This window comes from Diadema antillarum, unplaced genomic scaffold (assembly GCF_040938485.1).
Source record: "Diadema antillarum isolate AM-2024a unplaced genomic scaffold, OU_Dant_1.0 seq00000877_RagTag, whole genome shotgun sequence".
Classification (NCBI taxonomy): Eukaryota; Metazoa; Echinodermata; class Echinoidea; order Diadematoida; family Diadematidae; genus Diadema; species Diadema antillarum.
This window is the reverse complement of record NW_027271741.1, coordinates 455,751-480,533: the sequence shown is the minus strand read 5'-3', so window position 1 is coordinate 480,533 and position 24,783 is coordinate 455,751. Positions and strand designations below refer to the sequence as shown.

General features: G+C 39.0%; 1 protein-coding gene across 1 annotated transcript; it reads left to right on the top strand.

Annotated features, from left to right (window-relative positions):
* Positions 1–296: 296 nt before the first annotated feature.
* On the top strand, positions 297–24,642 carry LOC139740757 (CDK2-associated and cullin domain-containing protein 1-like). The gene is made up of 8 exons (XM_071651331.1): positions 297–464; positions 6,785–6,911; positions 8,069–8,171; positions 10,231–10,326; positions 16,913–17,015; positions 20,347–20,436; positions 22,674–22,815; positions 24,557–24,642. The coding sequence occupies exons 1-8, from the start codon at positions 413–415 to the stop codon at positions 24,606–24,608; spliced, it is 765 nt and encodes a 254-aa protein (XP_071507432.1). The 5' UTR covers positions 297–412; the 3' UTR covers positions 24,609–24,642.
* The last annotated feature ends 141 nt before the right edge of the window (positions 24,643–24,783 follow it).

Sequence of the window (24,783 nt, the reverse complement as noted above, 5' to 3'; positions counted from 1 at the left end):
CCGGGGGGGGGGGGGGGGGGGGGTGTTTCATCAACGTTTGTCAGCGCTGACAATTTCAGCAAAATCCTTGGTTTTGATTGGCTGAGATGCTCTGGTCACTGACTGTTACTATGGTGATTCAAGTTGTCAGCGTTGACAAACGTTGATGAAGCACCCCCCTGAAGGGGCCGTTCAAGACATAAAAATCACTGTAGGCCTATCACTGTCACAGAACTCTTACACACTGTACCTCCTTGCTGCGAGTCGTTAGAGGGCGCCCAAGATGTGGAGAATTGAATTACAATGGCGCAGTTGTCTCTCCCCGATGTGGAGATGTAAACACGAAAATGTGAAAGGGATTTACCTTGTCGTTGTTTACTAGAACTCTGACACAGGGATAGCTCATATCCGATGTTCTGGAAATTCATTCTCTATGATGGGTGAGGCTAAACGTACTGAGTATTCTCCATTACTGACTCCGCTAGGTGAGAACATTGTTTCTTTTTTTTCCAAGATTGCCTATTCCGATTAAATTTTCAGAGTTCAGTCCCATTCACTTGCTTTTTTGCTGTGTTCACGTAACTGGGTTAATTGGTTCTAGTGCACAGGTTCTATTGTAATTGTGCGTAGCATACACAATATAACTAGCGTAGAATTTTGATAATCTTGTCCATGGACCATGCATGGCATGGACAAGGCAAGGTATCGGTGGCATGTTACTGAGTACTTTGTCAGATGGAATAGAAATTGGGGCCCCAGTGGCCTTGCATTTTGTACAGTAATGTACAGGACAGGCCTCCAAGTAATGTCATTTGCAAATTGCCTAGCGTTAGACTCTAATTTTACTTAAAAATGTAGGCCTAGCCCTAACAAGTATTAGCCCCTAGCTTGGTGAGTAGTGTGACTGTGGTAAATTTAGTGATTCTTCCTAAACGTTAAAGGGGAAGGCTAGTAACTGATCAGTGGGAATCAGTGGAAATGCTGGGAGATGATTGTTCCAATCCTTATGGGATTCATTCAAGAGTTCATTGTACCGTAGTTATGGGTAAACTCGGCCTAGTGGGTAAAGTCGGCCGCCAGCGCGCACAGTACATAAAATTGTACTGTGCGCGCTGGCGGCCGACTTTACCCGCTAGGCCGAGTTTACCCATAACTACGGTATATTATACGAATAATTTATGAGTTGTGAGTGCATAGGGCACGAATATCGCACGAGGCGCGAGATAAGCCACTGGTCTATTCAACAAGGCGCGTAGCGCCGCGTTGAATAGACCAGTGGCGAATCTCGCGCTGAGTGCGGTATTACGTGCCCCAATGCACGAACAAAATCATAAATTATTTGTTTTATACAACACCTTGTCCACAATCACAGTACTAAATTAGTGACCGCCAATTCAGGAAGGCCCAAAAATAAATGTAACAATTAGGCAGAGAATTGTAAACCACCCTGTGTACTGCTTTCAAACACTCGTCATGATTCGACCACACAGTCCCAGGAATCACAAACTCCGCAGGGTCTATACCCATTCTACGCTAACGTTAGATCGAGTTAGGCCTGACTGTTACGCCGATCTGAGATGTCGGTAGATCTAGTAGTAGGTCTAGACTATGTCTATTTCCGAAAATGATTTTGTATAAAAACACAGAAAAATAATCAAATTACGGTTTCTCAACTTGAAATGAAGTCTTGATTTTGGGATCACTGTGGTCCACGTAGCAGATCAGAGTCAAAAGTAAAAACACAGCAGTAGGTAAAGGCAGCGATACATGCAACTAGCTGGGTAAAGTAGCTGCGCGTATACACGTTAAAGTGAAAACTAAGTTTCGGTAAGTGCTCGAGAACCCGTCTAGCACCATTTCATTTTTGCTTGCAATATACCGAAAGAGTCCACTAAGAAACTTACCTGGCTGACGCGGTTTGCCGGAATGATGAGTCGTTTTGGAGTATTTTGAGAAAAATAATAATAGTAGGAAAACCGACTTTTATTCCAGAAGGCTCCAGACTAACTCGGGCTCGGGAAAAATTCGACCCTACTTCAGACAATTCACACGCAGTAAGTGATCGCCACATTCTACTGGCCACTGCATAATACCAAATGAGGCCTAACTGAATGGACAGGAAAGTGCGTGCTAACGTAATCCTGTACAAAACAAAACAAAAATGACAGCGCGCGGTCCTCAGTTGCTGAGACGCGCGGTCTTTGGAGTTTTTGTTGTTTATCAAGCGCCTTTCGGCGCACACTAATTTTGCATGCGCGCAAAAGAGGTTTTTGATGCGCGCGTTGTAACAACTCGGACCATTACTGCGAGTAGCCAGAACACGAAGCGCTAGTTTATACAGGCCGCTCCCATAGGACAACACTGTACAATCAGAGGGACAACCATTATAACTCACCCCGCCGTCAAAGCGAAGCCGAGTTATCCCCGAGTCCGAGTTTAGCCTGACCCCGTTCGGGTAAGTTCTGAGACTGAACCTTTTTGGTTAATATTTCGCATTTTTGTCGTTACCCATCGAATATCTTGTAATAACATCGTTATCCTGCAAAAGCATACGTTCACATTTGGGAGCGAAATTTGACAACTTTTGCAGGCGTACCAGAACTTTGTTTGGGCTTTAACATTGCGGTACTCCGCCGCGCCGCGCCTGGTCTGTGTGAGACTTGCCGGCAGCGCAGCGCAGCCGGCCAGCACGTACAATGTAGTTTGCTGGCGCTTTGCTACGGGTGTGAGCCGGCCACAGAACTCTGTGAGCGGCCATGCATTAGTAGCTCCCCGCGAAGCCGTGCTATAGTACCTTCGAGCCGTGCAATAGGCCCATGCCAGGGGCCTATTGTATGGCTGTCACTCTCAATGAGTTTGATAGGTATTTTCTATTGAATGTCATGTGACATGTTCTTGGCCAATCACAATTCGACATCATTCTGAGGTGTTGTATAAATATTGTTGTGTGAAAATGATTTGCTTCAGAACGGTCTCATATTCAAGTAATGTGCAGATTAATGCTCCGTCACAGACCAGGGACGCTAACCTGGAAGTATTAAACTGCACATTACTTCAGTCCGGGAAACCCGCTCATGAGGACCGCCCCCGCGTACGAGGACTGTCCCTCCTCATGAGGACCTCCCCCCCCCCCCCCCCCCCCCCCGCCTCATGAGGCCCCCCGGGGAACGCCTCATGAGGCCCCCCATTCACTTCTTATTCATCTCACATCTGACGTATAAATTGTTGCAACTTTGCACAGTGATTTTTTGTGACACACACATGTCCACTATCCATGATGAAAAGAAGAAAAAATCCTGTCTGTTTTTTTTTTCAAAAATCGAGTTTTAATCAACCGATGCAGAGCGCCCATCAAAACACGGGCGCCAGCGCGTTCGCACAATGCAAGACTGCCGCACCTAGCGGCCTGATCCGACTAAATATTTTCGATGCTTTTTTCTGCGGCTCTCACCTCTCCGCGCACGAATCAGCCTCGTGAAGCTGAAGTCTGACATCTTTTTACACAAATTCGTAACGAGAAAAATTAAATCAGTACTAACCTGATCTTGTCCATATATTCCAAATTACTATTCCACACTGATAGAGTAGGTGGGTAGATGACATACTCCAGTTTGTTAGCAAAATAATCACTTTGTAGGTATGACGAGTTCACTTTCTTCGTCAATTCCGCCCACGATTCCGCCGCCCGCTTACCGTTTGGGCGCTTTTTCTGGAATCATCCCGCGACGCGACGTACGTCGCATCACATCACGCATCCAGCAGAAAAAGCGCCCAAACGGCGGAATCGTGGGCGGAATTGACGAAGAAAGTGAACTCGTCATACCTACAAAGTGATTATTTTGCTAACAAACTGGAGTATGTCATCTACCCACCTACTCTATCAGTGTGGAATAGTAATTTGGAATATATGGACAAGATCAGGTTAGTACTCATTTAATTTTTTCTCGTTACGAATTTGTGTAAAAAGATGTCAGACTTCAGCTTCACGAGGCTGATTCGTGCGCGGAGAGGTGAGAGCCGCAGAAAAAAGCATCGAAAATATTTAGTCGGATCAGGCCGCTAGGTGCGGCAGTCTTGCATTGTGCGAACGCGCTGGCGCCCGTGTTTTGATGGGCGCTCTGCATCGGTTGATTAAAACTCGATTTTTGAAAAAAAAAACAGACAGGATTTTTTCTTCTTTTCATCATGGATAGTGGACATGTGTGTGTAACAAAAACTCACCGTGCAAAGTTGCAACAATTTATACGTCAGATGTGAGATGAACAAGAAGTGAATGGGGGGCCTCATGAGGCGTTCCCCGGGGGGCCTCATGAGGCGGGGGGGAGGTCCTCATGAGGAGGGACAGTCCTGGTACGCAGGGGCGGTCCTCATGAGCGGGTTTCCCGGACTGACTTGAATATGAGACCATTCTGAAGCAAATCATTTTCACACAACAATAGATATACAATGAACTCTTGAATGAATCCCATGAGGATTGGAACAATCATCTCCAAGCATTTCCACTGATTCCCACTGATCAGTTACTAGCCTTCCCCTTTAAAACTCAGTAGTACCTATCTAGTTAAGTAGATAGAAAGATCCATCTGTCTGATTGTAGGAGTCTTTTAATCATTTGATTTGACGTTATTGCTCTCCTCTGAGGCTCTACTGTGAAGCCAGACGCAGTGTCCGCGGAGCATATCCCCGATGACCAGATACACAAACCGATCTATCGGTCAAACTCTAGTGTGGTTGTAGGAGGCACCTATACAAGGCTATAGTTTTGATATGAGAGTAGGCCTAGATCTAGATCTAGACATATAAATTACGGTTACACCTCGTTATTCCGAAGGTTCGTTATTCTGAAGGCTTAATCCGAAGATTCGTTATTCCGAATGTTCATTTTTGGATTAACGAATCTTCGGAATAACCAACCTTCGGAATAACTCCACAAATGTTCGGATTAACGAACCCTTTTTCATTTTCGGATAAACGAACCTCTATAGTATCTATAGGGAATTGTGTGTTTCGGATTTACAACCCTTCGGAATAACGAACAGCACCCTAAATTACAGTAGTAGGCCCTAGACAGCTCAGTCTAGATACAGATACTTAGTCTTAGCATTAGTGGAATAAATTTACTAGACTTCCTTGCCTTATAATTATAAGGCCAGTCTAACGTTAGTCATGTATTGTAAATTTAGAATTTTTGTGTTTTATTTTATCATTCCTAACAGTGAGTGACACTAACAATGAAATGATTTTACATACCTTCCATACCTTATCAAAAAACTTGTGGCAACTGAGTGAAGTATGTTGTCAATGTTATTGTTATTGTATCTCGGGGTAAGACTAGAAGAGTTTTCAGTAAGACAAGAGACTGGAGTATGGCAAGACTATACACACAGTGTAAATGTAGAATGGCATAAATACTCAATCTCGAGTGATACATGCCATTAAAACCAAAACAACAACAATAGAATACCTTATCCCATTTTATACGGTACTGAATTATGAAATCCCGATAGACTTAATACACAGGATACCAGGTTAACACAGTTTATACTGTGAGAGCACGCTTGGAGTTCAGGCTGGTCGCATTTAACCCGTTGAGGACGGACTGATTTTGCCACAACACGCATTTCCCATACACACATGCCTGAGTATACTCGGGACTAGTCCTCAACGGGTTAAAGAATACATATTGTACAACCTAGTCCAACACATCGACACTGTACGTACATTGAAACTGTCTCTCCTTTTATTTAGCATTGCGCGTATTGAATAAACACTCACGCATGTAACCAAGTGCAGTTATTTTTACTTGCACGGGTTCAACCACTTTTATTGTAAATATGTGGGTTACCATTATGCCACTTCTGCACCCTTGTTGACACACAGCAAGTATAGCTTCAACGGAGCTGCAGTTTTGGGATTATTTCAACAAGTAACAAGTAACAAGTGGCTTTGCATTCTTCACTGGGGATTTGAAGATGCAAAAATGTCATTGAAAAACCCAATAATAAAAAGATCAACAGCAAAACAATGATACAATAGATTACATATAAAGGCACCATTGGAAAAGCATTCCCCAGCTTTTCCCAGCAAGTTTAACCATTGTCCTGATCAGGACCATGATCAGATGGATTGTCATTCTCTAGACCCTATCCATATCTAGTAGTTCGTAGCACACCAACATGTTTAAGTCCATAATAACCCTGATAGTCGACAAATATTTCAGTTTATAATCCTGCACTGACAGATTGCTTTCATCCCTCCTCTATTACATTTGTCACATTTATTGAGATGATAGGACCATACTGTAGAAGATTGCTGCAAAATTGTCCCCAACGGAAGCAATGCCTCATTCTGTTGCATGAATAGTACTTACGTTTGTACAATTTTGTAGGCATTTATGTTGCATCAAAGTACATGTATGATCCTTGCATAATAGTTTGGATTAAGGTAAATAAACCAGAGAAGAAAATAAAATGAATGCAGAATATTTCTGTTACTGAAATCTTTGCTATATGGAGATTAGAAAATTCATTTGATCAGCATTATTATTGGTATGGTAAAAGTCACAATATGATTTCCAAGGTTAATAATCTATGCTCAAGGGTGTAACTATTCAACAAGTGCAATAGTACTTAGCCCGTTGAGGACGAGTCCCGAGTATGCTCGGGCAAATGTCTATGGGAAATGCGTGTTGTAGCAAAATCAACCCGTCCTCAGTGGGTTTTAATGTCAGCTTAAATGCACAAGGAATGTGATAGTCATACAAGTTTCTGTCGCTCTTTAACATCAGTGTGATCTGTTTTTATAGGTTCTGGATTCATGACCGAGGAGGATTATCGCTTGCAATTCTGGCCACAGCTGGAGGGCGCTGTTCGTATGCTGCTCACTCAGGAACCTGGCGTTTATATGAAGATATCCTATGAACAGATGTATAGGTAATGTACTGTATACGCCATATATTTCGTGAGGCTAAATTTTCGCGAATCGGGAATTCCCAACGATTTCGCGAGTGGTTAAATTCGCGATCGTGGAGTCCTGTACTGAACGGGAAAATGTACATGCATGCGTACATCACATCCACATCGGGATCAGAGTCAATATTTTCGTGTGTCTTTATTTTCGCGAATAGCACCTGACTCGCGAAATTCGCGAAAATAAAAACCTCGCAAAATATTCAGCGTATACAGTATGCTAGGGACTAGGGTCCCATCTATGAACATTCATTACTGAACACAATTCTAGTTTTTGCTTTGAAGCAAAGTTCAAGCCACACATTATGTATGAGCTGCTGCCTTGTAGGTTTTCATCTTGTTTTGTTTTGTTTTGATGTGTGGTTGTTTTTTTTTCAAACTGTGCAATACAGAAGACACAACTGATGGAAGTCATAAAAGCATGGTTTGAGGTTGCCGTGGTAATTCTGGTACCCCTCACTAACATTATATAGCTACATAAAAAGATCTTTCATGTACTTTCATTTGGAAGAGTAACAAGTGCAAATGAGGTATGGCAAAAAATTCACTTATTTTCTTTGCTTTGGTACATTACACAGTAAAACTGGCCATTTTGTGGACACGTACAGTATACAGGAAAAAGAAAGAAGGAAGCCAGTTTGTGCGCTTAATTACTACTCAGGGCATGTATAATTTGCCGGTTAAATTCCCTGCAACCTGTACTTGGGCTGGGGTGAATGGGAAATGTGTGTTGAATAGGAAAATCAGTCCGTCTTCGAAGGGTTAGAAAGAAAAAGAAAATCCATTAAAGATGTTAGAGAGTGCCTCATATGCCGTCATGTAGATTCCCATGAGCATTGTACATGTAATGTGCATGTCTCTGTGCTCACCCTATCTTTGTATTTTAGTTTAGTTTTGTTTGTTCTTGTTTTCATTAGTGAATTTACAGATGAGGATGATGGCCTTACAGATGTCGATACAGGAGCTAGGCACTTCCCTGATTAGGACAATTCTTTGCATAATGACAAAACACACACACTCAAAGTGAACAAAAAAGAAAATAACCTAAACAAAGGTTGTTCAGCATATATGTACATTCATTATGGTTTATTTTCTACTCTCATTTCCCTTTTTCCCGACAGCTGTGTATACAAGTGTGTGTGTCAGCAATTTGCAGAACGTATGTACTCAGATCTGCGGCACACCATCACGCAGCATTTACAGCATATGGCAGTGCAATTACAGGTAGGACATAATTGCGTAACTTGTTTTAATATCTGGTATGTTGACGCAGATAGAACTGATATAATATAATCATAATAATAATAATGAGCAAAGCCTTTCTTTTACGACTCTTAACTTCAAAAGCTAAAAAGCATTTTATTACATCCTTTGGTGTTCTTCTCAATTGCAAATTTAATCATTTTTTTTTTATCGGTTGAGAATTCCCCAATTGTGAAATATTAGGCTCGCAAGATATGGAGCATGTAAAATACAGCACATGATATGAGCCAGGGTCTTGTACATAGGTCATGAAATTGTTATGTACATGTACGTGTACATGTTTTTGGTGAGTTTATGTCGTGATTACTTGACGAAATAATAGCAGTTTACGTGAGAAGCAAAAGTGTAAGTGCATTTTTACTTCATTTCCTGTGTAACCTCTTTCATTATTGCCTCCCAGGCAAAATTCCTAATATGCAACGTCATTTCATGTATATTTTTGTTGTTTCTTTTTATTTTTTCTTTGTTGTTTATTGTCTAAAGTGGTCTTCTTTTGATACAAGTAGCGAATGAATAGTGAAATTATATCATGAATGAAAGCATAGAACAGCACACCACATACAGTAAATATGGTGCCTGGGACTTGATGGTTTGATTGATACGGTGTATGTATATGTTCCATTCCCCTCTGCCTTCAGCCTCAGTCAAAACAGCACTTTGATTATCAATGCTGCAATCATGCTTCATGTAACAGTGCATTTGAGAGTTTTCACATGATATTATGATACATATGCACGATGCTGGATATTGATGATGGTTTCAAATACAGTAGAAGACAATTATTGTGACACTTGAAAATCCAGAAAACTGGTGGTTTGGGATGTTTGATGAAAGGTATGCCATTGTTATACCTCGGCTCTTGATGGGTGCAACAGGAATACGTTTTTGCTTTTTAATAGTAGTCTGTTTGCACACCCCAGATCTTATCAACAGTAAAGGTGTATGAGTTAATGAATTAAGATTCAAGAAGAAACCCTATCTATCAGATGATTTTTCCAGGAACTTAGCCAACTAATGTTGCATGAAGTGAAGATAAACTGTTATAGGGTTTTTGGCAAAATCCTTGATGTCAAAGATCACTATAAGTCTCTGCCACAAATGTCAATTTCCAGCAACAACTTGAGCTACGAATATCTTGCAATGAAATTTTGAAACAAGGATAGAAATATCATAGGTGGAAATTATCTACCTGGTATATGAGATGATGAAAGTGATAGAAGTCAAGGTCAAAAGTCACTAGATACTCTTTGGCTAAAAACGTAATATTAAAGCTATTACCTTGAGCTAGGAAAGTCCAGTGGAAATGATGTTTTGTATGATGGTAGAAAAAGATAGATTAAGATCATATCCCTCCACACTTTGGTGCAAAAAGGATTCAAGATTAATTCTCGAAAGCAGTGGTCCAGGTTAATTATGCTCATCTGCTCATTAAGGACAGTTAGGTGTAATTTATCAAAAGTATTGTTACCATTGGGAGCAGTGATTTAAAAGATGTTAATAGTTATCATATTTGATGCGTATGTGTATAGGTTAGTTGTATTGCAAAACATCCTATGTAGAATTTTGCAATTAAGCCTAGAATATAGGGAGGTATCACTATTTTTCTGAGTAAACCATAACTGTAAACCGTTTCTAAAGTCTCTACAGAAACAATTTTATTACAACTATTGTTCACATTTTGATGTTTAACATCGATTATACTCGGTAATGAAAAACATTTTTACAGTGGTTGTTTTTATCCCCAGCTCACATTTTAAAACTATTTTGAAGCACTAAAGCTAGGTTTTTGTTTCATCTGCAAGTGGGGAATAATGCCTTTATAAAAGTGTACACAAACGCATTACCATTCCTGTGGACTCTTCGCTGGAGAGGAGTAGCCCTAGATGTTTAGGTTTGTCAGTAAACGGCTTGCTTCCACCATGAATGCACAAATATTTCGAACACTGGCAGAGGAAAAACAACACAGATTATCTGAAAATTGGTCTGAGTTTGGCATCCGTTTTACAATCCCCATTTGCAGAACTGTTCCGAGACCCAGGTGCTGGGCCAGTTCCACCACATACTGAAGCAGTACACTCAGGCACTGGGAGGCATCGTTCCCATCTTCAACTACTTGGTGAGTAAGCAGAACTTTAGGTCACGACGGTATTGCCACACCCATGATTTCCTTGTGAAAGCGCTACACGTGTGATGGTGTCCCATAGTGGTACAGCTGGTCTCAACGACAAGTGTTGAAAGTTCATAGTGTATATGCCATATTAAAAGTGATATTCCTTTACATATCAATTATCATGGGGATTTTATTTTCACTGGAATTTTGCAGGTTCGGTGCTCAGCTAGTTGCAAATTTTGGCAAGATACGAAAAAATCAACTCTGATCCCCAACATCAATGTGATGTGCACGCATACCCAAAATAACAGTGTACTAACTGCATCAATTTATTAATTGCACTCCCTTCTTTTTGGCCATGGGTTGTGGACATGGTGGTTGAATTGAGTGAAATGTTGAGGGGAGAAAGTGTGTTGATTTTTATGTCATAAAAAGGAAGGAAATGTACAGTAGAATGCCAAACAAAAGGAAATTACGTCGAGCACTGAACATCATCTGCACACTTTAAAATTAATGCAGACATTCAGAAGGTACAGTGGCTGTAATTGTGTATAAACCGCACCCTGAATTTTGACCTGTTTCAGCTGGAAAAAAATTTGTGGTTAATACACCATTATTTACTGTACCAGAATTTCTCGGTAAGTTACAATATTGCATATTGTGTGTGTGTGTCTGTGCATTGTTGTTCTGTGTGCTACCTGCACACTAGCTTTTGAAATATACATTGTACAGTGAAATCCTGAATAGTTGTAATACTGTGGATTTTAATAGTCAAAATGCAGACTGGGATTAATGTTTTTCATGAAATGTACAGGGTTTCAAATAGAAATTTAATGAGGTTTTAAATGTGATCTAATTCATATTACTGGTATTGGATTTTATTCTTAGTTGTACAGAAACTAAAAGAACAAATCTATTTAGCTTGTAATTTTGTTTTATGTCTATGCAAATGTTTCATTTAAAAACTTGTTTAAAGAAAAAAAAACCTCGGGCAATTTCTAAATGTAGGAGATGTGATGCTATTTTGTAAGAAAGTTTATATCTTTACAGTTAATTGAAGAGTTTCTTTTCATTTCTCAAGTATCTTTAGGAAGACATATTTTAGTGTCTAAAAAACCATACGAAAATGCAGTCTACTTGGTCAGTGCAAAATGCATCCCCCCCCCCACACACACAAGTGGTGTGTACCCATATTCTTATTATATGCATCAGATACACCTAAACCTTTGAAGTTTGGTTGTTGTTGTTTTTTTACTTTAATACACAAGCCTTAAGCACAATTTTTAACATTTGGTCATCTTTGTTTAAATGACTTTGATATGGCATTTTTTTTTTTTTGTCTAGTGCATGATTGATTATTCAGGTCAAATTTTAGACACTGAATGGTCAATAGGTCAACTCCAAAAATCACTATGGCTCTAAAATATTTAATAGTATATACACAGAACTTTGTAAATGTCAGCTGACCTTTTGAAAACAGCTATCACACACAGTACCATTGACTATGGATGCAGAATTCCTGTAAATGCTACATATAGCAACGTTAAAAAAAAAAAAAAAAAACATAAAACACTCAAACATTGTTGATATTGATCCAGACAATTGTAATCACGAGCCGTCAAATTGAATCGTGGTCGATTCGGTTTGGCCTGGGCATGACAAACCACACACAAAAGCTGACCACAGGAGAACATGCTTACATATACATGTATATAAGGGATTAACAAGTTTCACATGTGTGTGGGGTTCATTTTGACTGTCAGTGTGGCTTCACACAATCATGAAAGCAATACGCTTTTCAAGAATCCAATATTCACACTGAATTACAGAGTCGTTTCAGGATAATGCAAGACACTGACATTAAAGGGATGGTGCAGTTTCGGTTGAGATGGAACTTGAGGTTATCAACATTTTCTTGATGATGATTTTTTTTAAAGATAATGAGAAACCTCTAATGATATATAAAAGAACATACAATTCTAAGAGAAAGATTATTTGATGAAAATTGGTTTTGAAATGGCTGAGATATCCAAAACAAAGCAATCCTACTTGTAGTAAAAGATGGAACCCATCTTTCATTAGGGTCACTTTGTTTTTCTTTGTTTTCCCGATATCTCGGCCATTTCATTTCTGATTTTCATCAAATATAAACATTAAATTCCTCAAATAGAATTGTATACTTTAGAACAGTCCAGAAAGGGGTTTCTAAGTATCTTGCAAAAAGTTAAACGCTGAATTCACCTCAACCATTACTATACCATCCCTTTAATTCCAAAATGGATTGAATGCATTCATGAAGAGTAATACATATCACATCTTCCTTCCATAAGCACTGTAGATTACTCACTTTCTCAACTTCCTGGAACTTCCTGAAAACTTTCGACTGCAGAGTTCATTGTCCACATGGGTAAAGTCCCCATAAGTTCCACAGTCTGTACATCACTCCCACAAGATACTCACAGTGCCTTTTACAGTGTATTAAAAAAAACAAAAACAATGACTGCCAACCCTCATCAGAGCTTGGAATTATCATTCCCCGTGTGTACGCCAACATCCTGTTATAGCTCCTGTGGAGCAAAAGTCAATTTCATGTACTTGATCAATGTTGCCATTTTGCACAGCTGTGTGGCATGAATGTTATGTTGACATACATAGATACCGTGGGTAGTACAAGTTTTATATGGACAGATATGATAGTATCAGTACTGTTACCACAGCTGTACTACTACTGGTGGTATTAGTGATAACTGTTACAGTGGCGGATGCAGGGAGGATGACACCGGGCGCACGCCCCCCTCCCCTTTATTTTTTGTTCAAACAAAACAAATAAAAAGAAAAAATGAGGGGAGGGGTGCGTGCGCCCCCCCCCCCTTTTTATAGTTTTGTATTAAGCACGCCCCCTCTTTACGGAATTCCCAGATCCGCCCCTGCTGTTATCATTATTGATCAGTAGTAGTTCTAGAAGAATAGTCAGTATCATTTTTGTATTACTGTTAATTTTCATTTAAATAGTATCATCATTGTCATTACTGTAAATTTCATTTTTATCATCAATAGTGTGAGTTTTTAGTATGAAAACAAAGCTTTTACTTATGCAGTGCTCACATTTTCACCATTTCGTGATGCTGAAAGGACTAGGTGCAAAACATGTTTTCTGATGAAAGTCATGTTTACTAACTAACACACTGGGATTAAATCCAAAACCATACCTGTCATAGTTTCAATGCTTGTCAGGTATGATTAATTCCTAATCTGAGAGTGGAGCAAAAGGACTTGAAGTGAATTTCAGAATAGCATGATGTATGATATGGTTTGTTTGTTTGTTTGTTTATTTGTTTGTTTGTTTGTTGTTTTCTGAGAGGGAGGGCATTGTAATTTTAGAGCAAAGTTCTCGCAGTCCCTCAAGAGAGACAAAGTCTGTAACATTCTTAATAAATTGTATTCCTTACGCAAGTCAAAGTACATCTTTACCCTCCCATATTTCAGGTGATGTTCATAGACACCAATGTGTAGACGATCCCTCTGTAAAGGGGAAATCCAGTCCAAAAATAAGTTAGTCTGATAAAAAAGAGTAATCTTGTGAGTTCAACAGTAAAAATTTGACTGAAATTGGATCATGAGAAATATATGGAAGTTATGAAATTTTGAAGCTCTGCTAATTTCTACAAAACAGTTCTTATACAGTGGAAATGAATATGCAAATGAGTGAGCAATGTCATATCCTCACAATCTTTCATTGATCGTGTTAAAAAAAAAAAAAATCAATGTTTTTGTCACTCATGTCTGAAACATGATGTTATTCCTAGTTGAATGACTTCAGAATAGTGATCAGTATGACATACCAGGATTTGAGCCTCAAGCATAATTGCATTTGAATGAAAAACTGTAAATTTCCTAATTTTATGTACAAACTATTTATATGGCAAGTTGTGAGGGGATGACATGCTCATTTTGTCATTTGTATAGTGACCGTTCAAGAACTGTTTCTTGAAAAATTATTGAAACTTCAAAATGTCATAACTTCCTAATTGTTCACCCGATTTCAATCAAAAATTTTACTGTTGAACTCGTAATATTTTACACTTTCTTAGCAGACTATGGACTGGATTTTCCCCTTTAATAAACGGTATTCCTTACACAAGTCAAAGTACATCTTTACCCTCACGTATTTCAGGTGATGTTCATAGAAACCAATGTGTAGTGCTGTTTAGCACAGAAAACCCCATTGCGTTGTACACACTCTCCAAAGTCCCTAGCACAGAAGGGGTTACAAACACCCAATATGAAATTGACATTTAAATCACAAAAACTGAAGAATGTATTGCATTTCAGATCTGTCAATCAAAATGTATGAGTGCTACATGTAGCAACAACAATAATGTCACAATACACCATTAATCCAATTTGATGCTCTTGAAACTGAATGATCTAGATGTATTATGGAAAAATCATGCCTATCACCTATTGGATATGCAAGTGAATTCTTAGTTATGGTAACTGTTTTGTGTGCAAAAGTGATGCCTCTGCAATAATGTAGCTGCTGGTCATTTGAAAGAAAAAATACCACAAGTAATTCATCATACAATTTGCATCAAAGGAAAGCTTGGCATTTTCTCCGCAGCTTTGCTATGAATTACATGTTCAGGGTAACAAAATCTTTAATAAAAGCTACACATACTTGTTGAACTGAATGTTTTCTGACAGCATGACTACATGTTGCTGTCTCAGAATAACGTGGCACACAGGGAGTTTACACCATGGCATAAAAGAGTTAATACGTATGCCTACATGTACTTGGTAATTCTGTAGTTAACACTGTGAAACAGGCATGCAAATATTGCAATAATATCAGCATGGGTCAACAATTGTATTCATACATGATTGGATACACACATGCAGTTGGTACCTGCAGTGCCGAACTACTGTAGAGCTGAATACAAGACAGATGTTTTGAATCAATAAATTTATATTATCAAAGAATCAATTCTGTCAGAAGTGACAGAAACAAGAAAAAGCTTATTTGCAATGTCATTTGCAAAGTTGTCTTTGGGAAATTCATATCTAATTCTCAGGCCAAAGACACTCTTTAGAACCATTCTCATTTGGAAAAATCGCGAAGTGAAACTTCACAAAATTACGAGTGTCCATTCACACTGCAGCGAAATTTTGCAAAGTTACACACCAGAGGAGTAGTTAGTGAAATTTCGCATCGCATTGCACATTCACGAGGTATGATCCCAGTATGCAGTTCAATTTGGCACAGGTTTGACTCACATGACTTGTGACGTCTATGAATACTACATGTAGTAGAAGAACGATGTGTGTGCGTGAAAGTACAGTGTCGATATGATGTAGTTCATGTGTTTATGTGGCCTAGATACAATGGGTGCAATGGTACAATGGTGCAGTTATGTGTAATTCTTCCCCCTACATTGAGACATTACATAGTGTATGCAATCTACTGCTCGCTCATGCTTTATAGATAGTACGTACAGCAGCATCACGAAAACCCCACATAAACCTTCACTCCCATACCATCCACATTTTGTGTGCGGAGTCTTGTGCAGCGAGGAGGAGTGTGGAAGTCATGTGAAAAACTTTGCGATTTTTCTGCGGTGAGCATTCACATTACAATTCGGGGCTGCAAACTTTGCTTGGAGAGCAAAATTTCGCACTCCGGCTTGCGATTTTTTGGGCGAAGTTTCGCAAAATTTCACTGGCAATGTGAACGGCACTTTTACTGATAGCAAAGCGTTCAAGGTCATGTAGTAGTAGGTTAATTTTACAGTCGCAGTTCCCCTTTTGCCTTTTCAGCAAACAATCCCTTCTCAGCCAAGAACTAATTCCCTGTTGGCAAAGTGTCAATGGATTGTGCTCATGTTACTGTTGTAATCCTATTAAACATGGCGACTGCAGTGACGAGTATGGTAATAATGATAACAACGGCAATAAACATGACAACCACATTGATGTACTAGCAGTCAGTGATTAAAAGCTCTTCATCATCAAGTAGTGGTAGTGTTATGTTGGGTGTTGCTTAACGTGTATGCTGGGAAAAGTTCCCTTCCATGTGGTGACTTTATACCAATGTTTTATGATATTCATTGGTGTGACAGGCATGCTTTGGACTTTTCCTCTTCCAGAATCCTTCATTGTTAAGTAGGGACTGCAAAAGATATATGTTTGCTAGTACTTTCCTTTTACTAGAATGTTTCGGACTATGATTATGATGTTTACAAGCATTTTTCCTCTACCAAAGTGCTTCAGGACCACCAAAGTGGTGTTTGCCTTGTGTAACCCATTGAAGACTAGTCCCAGGTATACTCAGGCAGGTGTCTATGGGAAGTGAGTGTTGTACATCACGTAGCAAAATCAATCCATCCTCAACAGGTTAAGAATTAATGATAGATCATCATTAGCATTATGAGAGTGATAGGAATTCTGGTGGCGATAAAAGTAATTAAAAGTGAAAGGAGGAAGAAGCTTGTTGAAAATATTCTTTAAAGTGGAATGACTCTCAGCACATCACAATATCATTTATTGAATGTCTGTATAATACACACATGTCAACGTTCATCCCTTTTCTTTCCAGAACCGTTTTTACGTCGTACCTCGAATGAAGAGTGATCTGAGGAGAGAGCTGACCAAGCTATTCACACAGTACATCGTCGACTTACACATAGCTAGAGTACTAGGTAAGTGCAGTTTGACCCTTACTGTGCCTTGACCACTGATGGACACACATGTATGCTAGAGTGCTTTCTTTGCCAGCTGGCACAGATGTCTGAAAACTAACTGTCAATGAATGGAGATTACCTCCCCCCCCCCCAAAAAAAAAAAAAACATAACAAAACAAAACAAAACAAAACAAAACAAAACAAAACAAAACTTTATTGTGTCACCAAGGTATTCCTTTTGGACTGAGGCATATTACGTCACCCGAGTGGGCTTGCTAATCTACAAGTATGTCAAGTTTAAATGAATCGGTATTAGAATAATTCAGGGCTATGAAAAAGCTTGCAAGTTTACCATTGCCAAGGCACATGGAGTATTGGATACATCAAGTTGTTTATGCAATGTGAACTCTCAGAGAAACACCAACATTATACACTAACACACACCACACACACATTTATTAAGAAGAAAAGGACAATAACAAACTATCACAGCATTTTTTACACATTTGTATGTTTTGCACACTGTTACTGTGTTCATGAAAAACAAAAGGAACCTACACTTTATATATTGTATCTTTCATAGAAATGTCAGGATTGTATTTTCACATAATATTGAAAATGTGTGTACACGATACGTTGTACAGAATTTGTATATTAACCTATTCCTTACGGGAACCTGGTGGTCTTTGTATTATGTTTATGGGGATTCCAGAATTCAGTATGGAACGGGTTAACTACATATGGGTATTATATTACACCATGAAGTGAATGTTACATATTGACCACATATTATACATTGTAGACATAACATTACACCATATCCAAAAAGTATGTTAGCTGTGTAATTGTGTTTGATTTGTTGGCCAGCACACAGTTTAAGGCAATCACTATTATCGTCAACGGTCATCTTGGGAACCAGGAATAGAAGTTAAAGTCACTTTGAGATATTGAACTTATGCCTATGGTGACGCATACAAAAATTCATTCAAGTCCTCTTCGTGGCTTCTTTTTCTCTCTCTTCAATGCCATTTGTTCTAGCTGTCATTTATCTCACACCCTTGATGTTTTCCACTGAGGTACATGTGTACATTATACTTTATGAGGTACTGTAAAAGCGAAATTTTTTGCACAATTCGTGCAACATGAACAAGCGCAAAAATACATGCTCTCAAATATCTCTGCTTGTTCTATGTCATATTGTTTTATATCTTTCAAGACTTCAAGGTTAGCATATTATTTAGGGGTAGCAAACTGCTATGCAATTTGTAGTTTTCTTTGTGCTTCCTGGTCCTGTAGTGTGCATGACTTTGTATTGCTCATGCAGACTAGTTACCTTTCACTACTGTAATACATGTGTGTGCTGCCAAGGCCCTTACCTGCACTGGCAGCAGTGAGCTGTTTGAAGCAACCATCCGCAAAATTACAAATGTGTGAAATTCGTCTTTACCCAGCCGAGCACGAAAAAATTACTCATGCAGAAATGTCCACATTTACAGTTTAGGCAAACACCAGTCAACAATTGGATAGATATGAATATATGTACTGACAGATCACTTGCAATATTAATATGCTTAATGAATGTTGTCTCAATGAAGAACATTCATGTTTGAAGAGGAAATCCACCTCAAAAATATATATCAATTTCAAAGGAAAAAATCGGATAAGAAATAAGAAATATATGACATTTTGAAATTTCACATTTTTTTTCAGAAAATATTTCTTGACCAGTCCTTATGAATATTCATACCATGTGGAATCTTAAGTGCCCAATTGGGCCACCAAAAGATAGCCTTTTTGGAATTTTGGTGGCCCAACATCAATTTATATTGGCCCCAGGACACCAAGGCACCCATAATGGCACCATGGTCCTCCTGGACTGCGGCGCATTAATTGTTGGACTGTTATTAAGGCAAATTGCTACTCTCAAGTGTACAACATTGGCTTGCTAACTTTACAACTAGGTCAAGTTTGGATGGGGTACTGAGAGCTTGATGAAAAAGCTTTATAGTGCATAGTGCCTGAGCACATAAAGGATTTAACACATGGCAAATGAGGAAAGCAGTGCATAATGAAATTGGGACATGCAATTTGGGACATGTGCACTTCATGAATGAGGTGCAAAGATGCTGATGTTACACATACTGATATTTGTGTGTTGCCAGTTACAGTAGCTGTGGGTTTGTTGATGATGCTATTGAAGATAGTTGAAGATTTATGTTACTCTGAAGGTACTTTTGACCAACCTATTGACCGATTCTGTGACGCGCTATGTGTATTTTTGGCATGCGCGCAGCCATACTGGGTGTATCATCCGACCCCCCCCTCCGCACTCCCCCACCCCTCTCCCTACATTAGCACGCGCGCAGAATGAAAAACTGCGTTAGCCAATGGGCGTCTCGTACTAAGTGCGCGAATGCTTGCTAGTGCGCGAACCTTTGTTACAAGTGCGTGATAAACATGTTGCCCGGGGGTGGGGGAGAGCAGGGGGGTCGGCTGATACACACCGATACACCCACTATGGCTGCGCCCTGTGCCGTAAAATGTCTGCTGCCCTCAACGAACCCGAATCGGTCAATAGCAGCTGATGACTGTTGACTAGGAATTATACAGTATGTACATCTAATGTACCATGTATTAGGAACAGGGTTTCAAATGCTCTCTGTGGGAGAAATTAGAAGTCCCTTGCCTTCATATTGGGACATAAAACCTTCTTGTACAGCATGTCAAAAATTTCAGAAAAATCTTTTATACTGTCCTATGTGATGGTATATGGGTATAATAATAGAGAGAAAGATATAAATATAGATAGGTATAGATCTATAGAGAGATATATAGAAAGATAGATGGATAGATAGAGTAGATAGAGTAATAATAATGATATCAATTTATAAAGCGCAAAAACTATAGACATATATTCTTCTGCGCTGCAAAATTTTCTGAGCTTCTGATGTGCTTGATAATAATGAACAGTTAAATGAAAAGATGTGTTTTGAGCCGTGATTTCAAGACTACTACATGTACGGTTGGGGATTTCCGGACTTCTAGTGGATGGATAGATAGATAGATACAATGTAGATAGATAGATAATGTAGATAGATAGATAGATAGATAGATAGATAGATAGATAGATAGATAGATAGATAGATAGATAGGTACGTAGATAGATAGATAGATAGATAGATAGATAGAGAGATAGATATTGATTTTTCTGTGAGTATTCTTTGATCTCTCTGTTTTCATGGCAGCATGTTGTTTGTCTGTTTGTTTGTTTGTCTGTCTGTCTCCATCTCAACACCTAATTTTATCTCTCCCTCTTTCTCTCTCTATCGTCTCTGTGTCTCTCCGGCAGCCTTGCTTGAGGATGCCCAGACCAGGCCGTTTGCCGTTCACCCAACGGTTGCCTCAGAGATCGTCAGCAGTCTGTACTCTTTCAGCCAAGGTCAGCCAAAATTCTCGAAATGTCATGGTGACCACCAATTTATCCAATGGTGCCTCCCGATCTGCTCCATAAATGATGGATTGGTGCCACCCCTTGTCAACAGCCGTACAAAAAAAGGTTTATTTTCTGGCAAGCAAGCATCTGATAATACAACATGAGTGTATTGAATCACCCATGTGGCCCCTTCATTATGTGCATATAATGGGTGATAGAATATGGCAGAAGACAGGGACAGTTTGGAAAGCACATGGTGTTTATGTTATTACCTCTTGCATTTTTGTCTGTCTTTATTAGTGTGAGGTGTTAATGTGGTTAAAAAATTCTATTTTATGATGCCATTATTCCATGGCAACTCTCTGGGAATTACTGTCGTTGCAAAGAAAGACTTGAAAAAAAAATCAAGCCATACATTACACGCATCCATTCTGTAGAATGGAAAAAAAAAAAGATCAAGCCAAAAATTGTTAGCACCCATTCTGTAAAATTGCCAGTGCAAAGAATAGAAACTGTCTGAGCAAGTTGTTGCTTCCTCTTGGCTAACTAGTCGTACAAATGAGATTTTTATAGTCTAGCCTGTTTGTTTACATGAAGAGAGATCTGATCGGAAGATAATACTTGATCACATCATGTTTACACAGCACTTCATATCTATGGGATTTGAAACCAATTATTAAACTCTTTTATAGTGTGCCACGTTCGCATGTGCCTGTCACGTACCTGGCGTGGGTATTTTTGTCCCCTTAAGGATGATTGTCTGTTGGTTAGTCAAAAGTAGGTCAGTCAAAACACTGTCAGTTCTGAGAAAGATACCAGTGCCCTACTTTTGGGCATGTACACCATCTACGATCCTTGACCTAATTTCACGTTCTGAGTCATCCTATTATTCCTGTATGCACCCGTTATCAAGTAGTAGTCATTGTATTTGCAAACAATTGCCGACTAGTACATAACAGTTGTTTCCTTTGAAAAGTATGTTGGGATATTCTTTCAAGCCTCCCTGCCAAGAGAATAGGGGAGTATATTAGTCTGTCTGTTTGTCTGTCTGTCCATTCTCAGTAATACAACATTGATAAGGTTTTCATAAGATGTGGTAGAGATGAAGACTGACAATGCATCCAAGTTAGGTAATTTTCAGCAAAATTAGAAAAAAAAAAGTCATTTTGTTCAAAGTTTATGATGAGATTTTTCAAGTTTATACTGAATTTCAAATTGTTTATACTGAATTTCAAGAATTGCTGTGATGTAATTTAATCTTTTTTTTCTTTTTCTTTTTTTGCCTAAATGCATTACATATGACAGGACACAGTTTATAACCCATTTCTTCTGCAATTCTTCTAGAACTTTCAAGACTTTCATTATTTTTGCCTGTTGACAAAGAATGGATGGATTGGCAATCTGCCAGCAAAAAAGCAGTCGAGCAGTGCATGTATCCCCTTTTCATGGTTGACTTACGAGCCTTTTTTTTTCTCTCTCTCTCAACAGCATTTGGTTTTTGAAAATCAAGTAGGAAAAAATCATACATCTTGGAATGCTTTGAGTCTGAAAAAAAAAGTGTCAGGATTTTGTGGGGACAATGTGCACAAGCATCTGTCACATGCATCATTGGTATGAAGTGGCCTTCTTGCTGAAAGTTTGTAATTGACACGAATGTCCATTATGTGACCAACACTAGTTTTGGGTCACAGTAAATGTGTGTCTTTTTAAGAAAATTTGAGACCATTATTTCTTCACTTGCCTCTTCAATATCACAATGAATTTTGTAAGATTTTTTTTTTAATCTTTATTTCTTTACAGAACTCCTCCAACACTCTCTCTCTCTCTCTCTCTCTCTCTCTCTCTCCAACACTGAATCTGAGTATGTTATCAGTTATGCCACAGCTACATTTAAAATCAGCTTACAACATTAAAAAAGATCATTATGTAATACAAGCAAATTGCCTATTTTATCTGTCATCTCAAGTCAGCAATGAAGTGGATTCAGAGCAAAAAAAAAAGAAAAAAAAAAGAAACCCTTCCTAACTGACTGTCTATCTAACCATCATAAATCCACCAATTTTTCCTCTGTCATTTCATTCAGTTGACATAAAACTTGAAAGTGTTTTAACAGCCTATCATATTCATTGCAAAGATAAAGGACTTACTATTAACACACTGAGAGTAACTCTGTCCAGCAGTGAGAGGCCCTCAAGCAACACGAAATCTCACCCTTGACCTTTAACTTTTGATCCCATCTTCAGAATATGCTCAGCTTAATCCAGGCCTTTTCGCCAAGTACATCCCCAACATCTTGCCTCCAACCCGCTTGGAGGACATCCCGGTCTACATCGAGGAGACCCAGAGACTGCAGCGAGAGCTGACGGGGTGCCAGGACTTCAACAGGTATGATGTACTTCCTGGATGAATTCTCCCTATTGTACATTGTATATCACTATAAGAACTCAAACGGCAGTGGCGCCATTTAATTTCTCTATCAATGTGTTGACATTAATGACAATGCTCTATTTGATCAAGCACTATCTCTATCTCCAATTTACCATTGTCTTGTGGATTTTCTTAGCAATTGCTTTGTGTTACGAAAAAAAATATCAAGTTACATGCTCTCAAAATGCATTTTTATTGTGAAGTGACAATGCTCTAGTTGTGATAAAAGGGGGAAATTAGATGTGATTACTGCATATATACCTATGCTCTGCCTGTATCTGCTGCACAGTTAAACTCAGAATTACTCAGTTGTACTTGCTTCGCCATTGGGATTCTTTCTCTGGAATCAATTCTTGCCAGTCATCTGGAGTCTTTAGGTCAATGTGGACACATTAAAAAACTTATGTCATGCAAATGTATGTTGATTCATGATGCCCTCAACATGACTTGTACAGTGTATGGTCAAATGAATACAGGTTATCTGATAGCATGCCATGTATCATATAGTGATTTTTATTTTATTCTTCAGATTACATAGATTTACCCACAAAAACCCTTCCAAACCAAGATTCTGTTAGTGACATCATACTGTAAACGTCAATATTTTCGCGCGATTAATTTTTCGCGCTGAGCGGCTCGAAAACGTATTCGCGGGTTCTTAAATTCGCGCTCCGCAGCAGGTTACTTTACTGTAGTACACATTCACTTTCATCCAAAGCCTCTGCTACATAGCTTGCTATGCCAGCGTACGACAAGCGACGTAGCGAGCGGCTCGACTGCGAGTACAAGCACTCAAATACGTAGTACAGCTGTGAATGTAGTACGGTAGTCACGGGGGAATGTAGCATCGGTGCGTGCGGTGCACACATGCATGCTACAGTACACAGCAATCTATCGTCTCTTCGCACAGTACTAGTAGCGTAAACATGCCTGTACATTGTACTACGTAGCAGTATCATCGATGAAGCGCACACAATTCATCCCGTTTAAAATGTGCATAGAAAATCGTGAAGATATATTCGCGCGTTTTTGAATTCGCGCTAGCCGAACGTAGCGCGAAATCCGCGAAAATTAATGTACCGCGAAAATTTCCACGTTTACAGTATGTCAATCACTGCTTTATAGTAACATACTTTCATGAATAACAAAAGACATTGGAATGCACCTTATCTATTTAAAAATAGACTGAGCATAACTTGCATGTATCAATGCTACTTTTCAATACAATTAAAGGGGAAGGCTAGTATAACTGATCAGTGGGAATCAGTGGAAATGCTGGGAGATGATTGTTCCAATCCTTATGGGATTCATTCAAGAGTTCATTGGATATCTATTGTTGTGTGAAAATGATTTGCTTCAGAATGGTCTCATATTCAAGTAATGTGCAGTTTAATGCTTCCAGGTTAGCGTCCCTGGTCAGTGACGGAGCATTAATCTGCACATTACTTGAATATGAGACCGTTCTGAAGCAAATCATTTTCACACAACAATAGATATACAATGAACTCTTGAATGAATCCCATAAGGATTGGAACAATCATCTCCCTGCATGTCCACTGATTCCCACTGATCAGTTACTAGCCTTCCCCTTTAACAAAGACATTGAAGGGACAGCATCCATTATGGGCATTGCTCTCAAACATTAAATTCAGTCAAACTTATCATATTCTCTATCTCACTCTCTTTTTTTATCCTACAGACTTGGTCATATCAGGAAGCGAACTAATGAAGATGAGCCCGTCAACAGATGACACTGACGTCACTCAACAGAATTTCAGTATTGTGCATTTCAGGATGTGTAAGTAAGAGCATTTATTTATTTTTTGAGGGTATTCTTGTTCATTTTTGTTTTGATGAATTCTCTTGTGTAATATCACTTGAAACTCATTGAACTGCTTTTCTAGATTTCATGGTATATCTATAAAA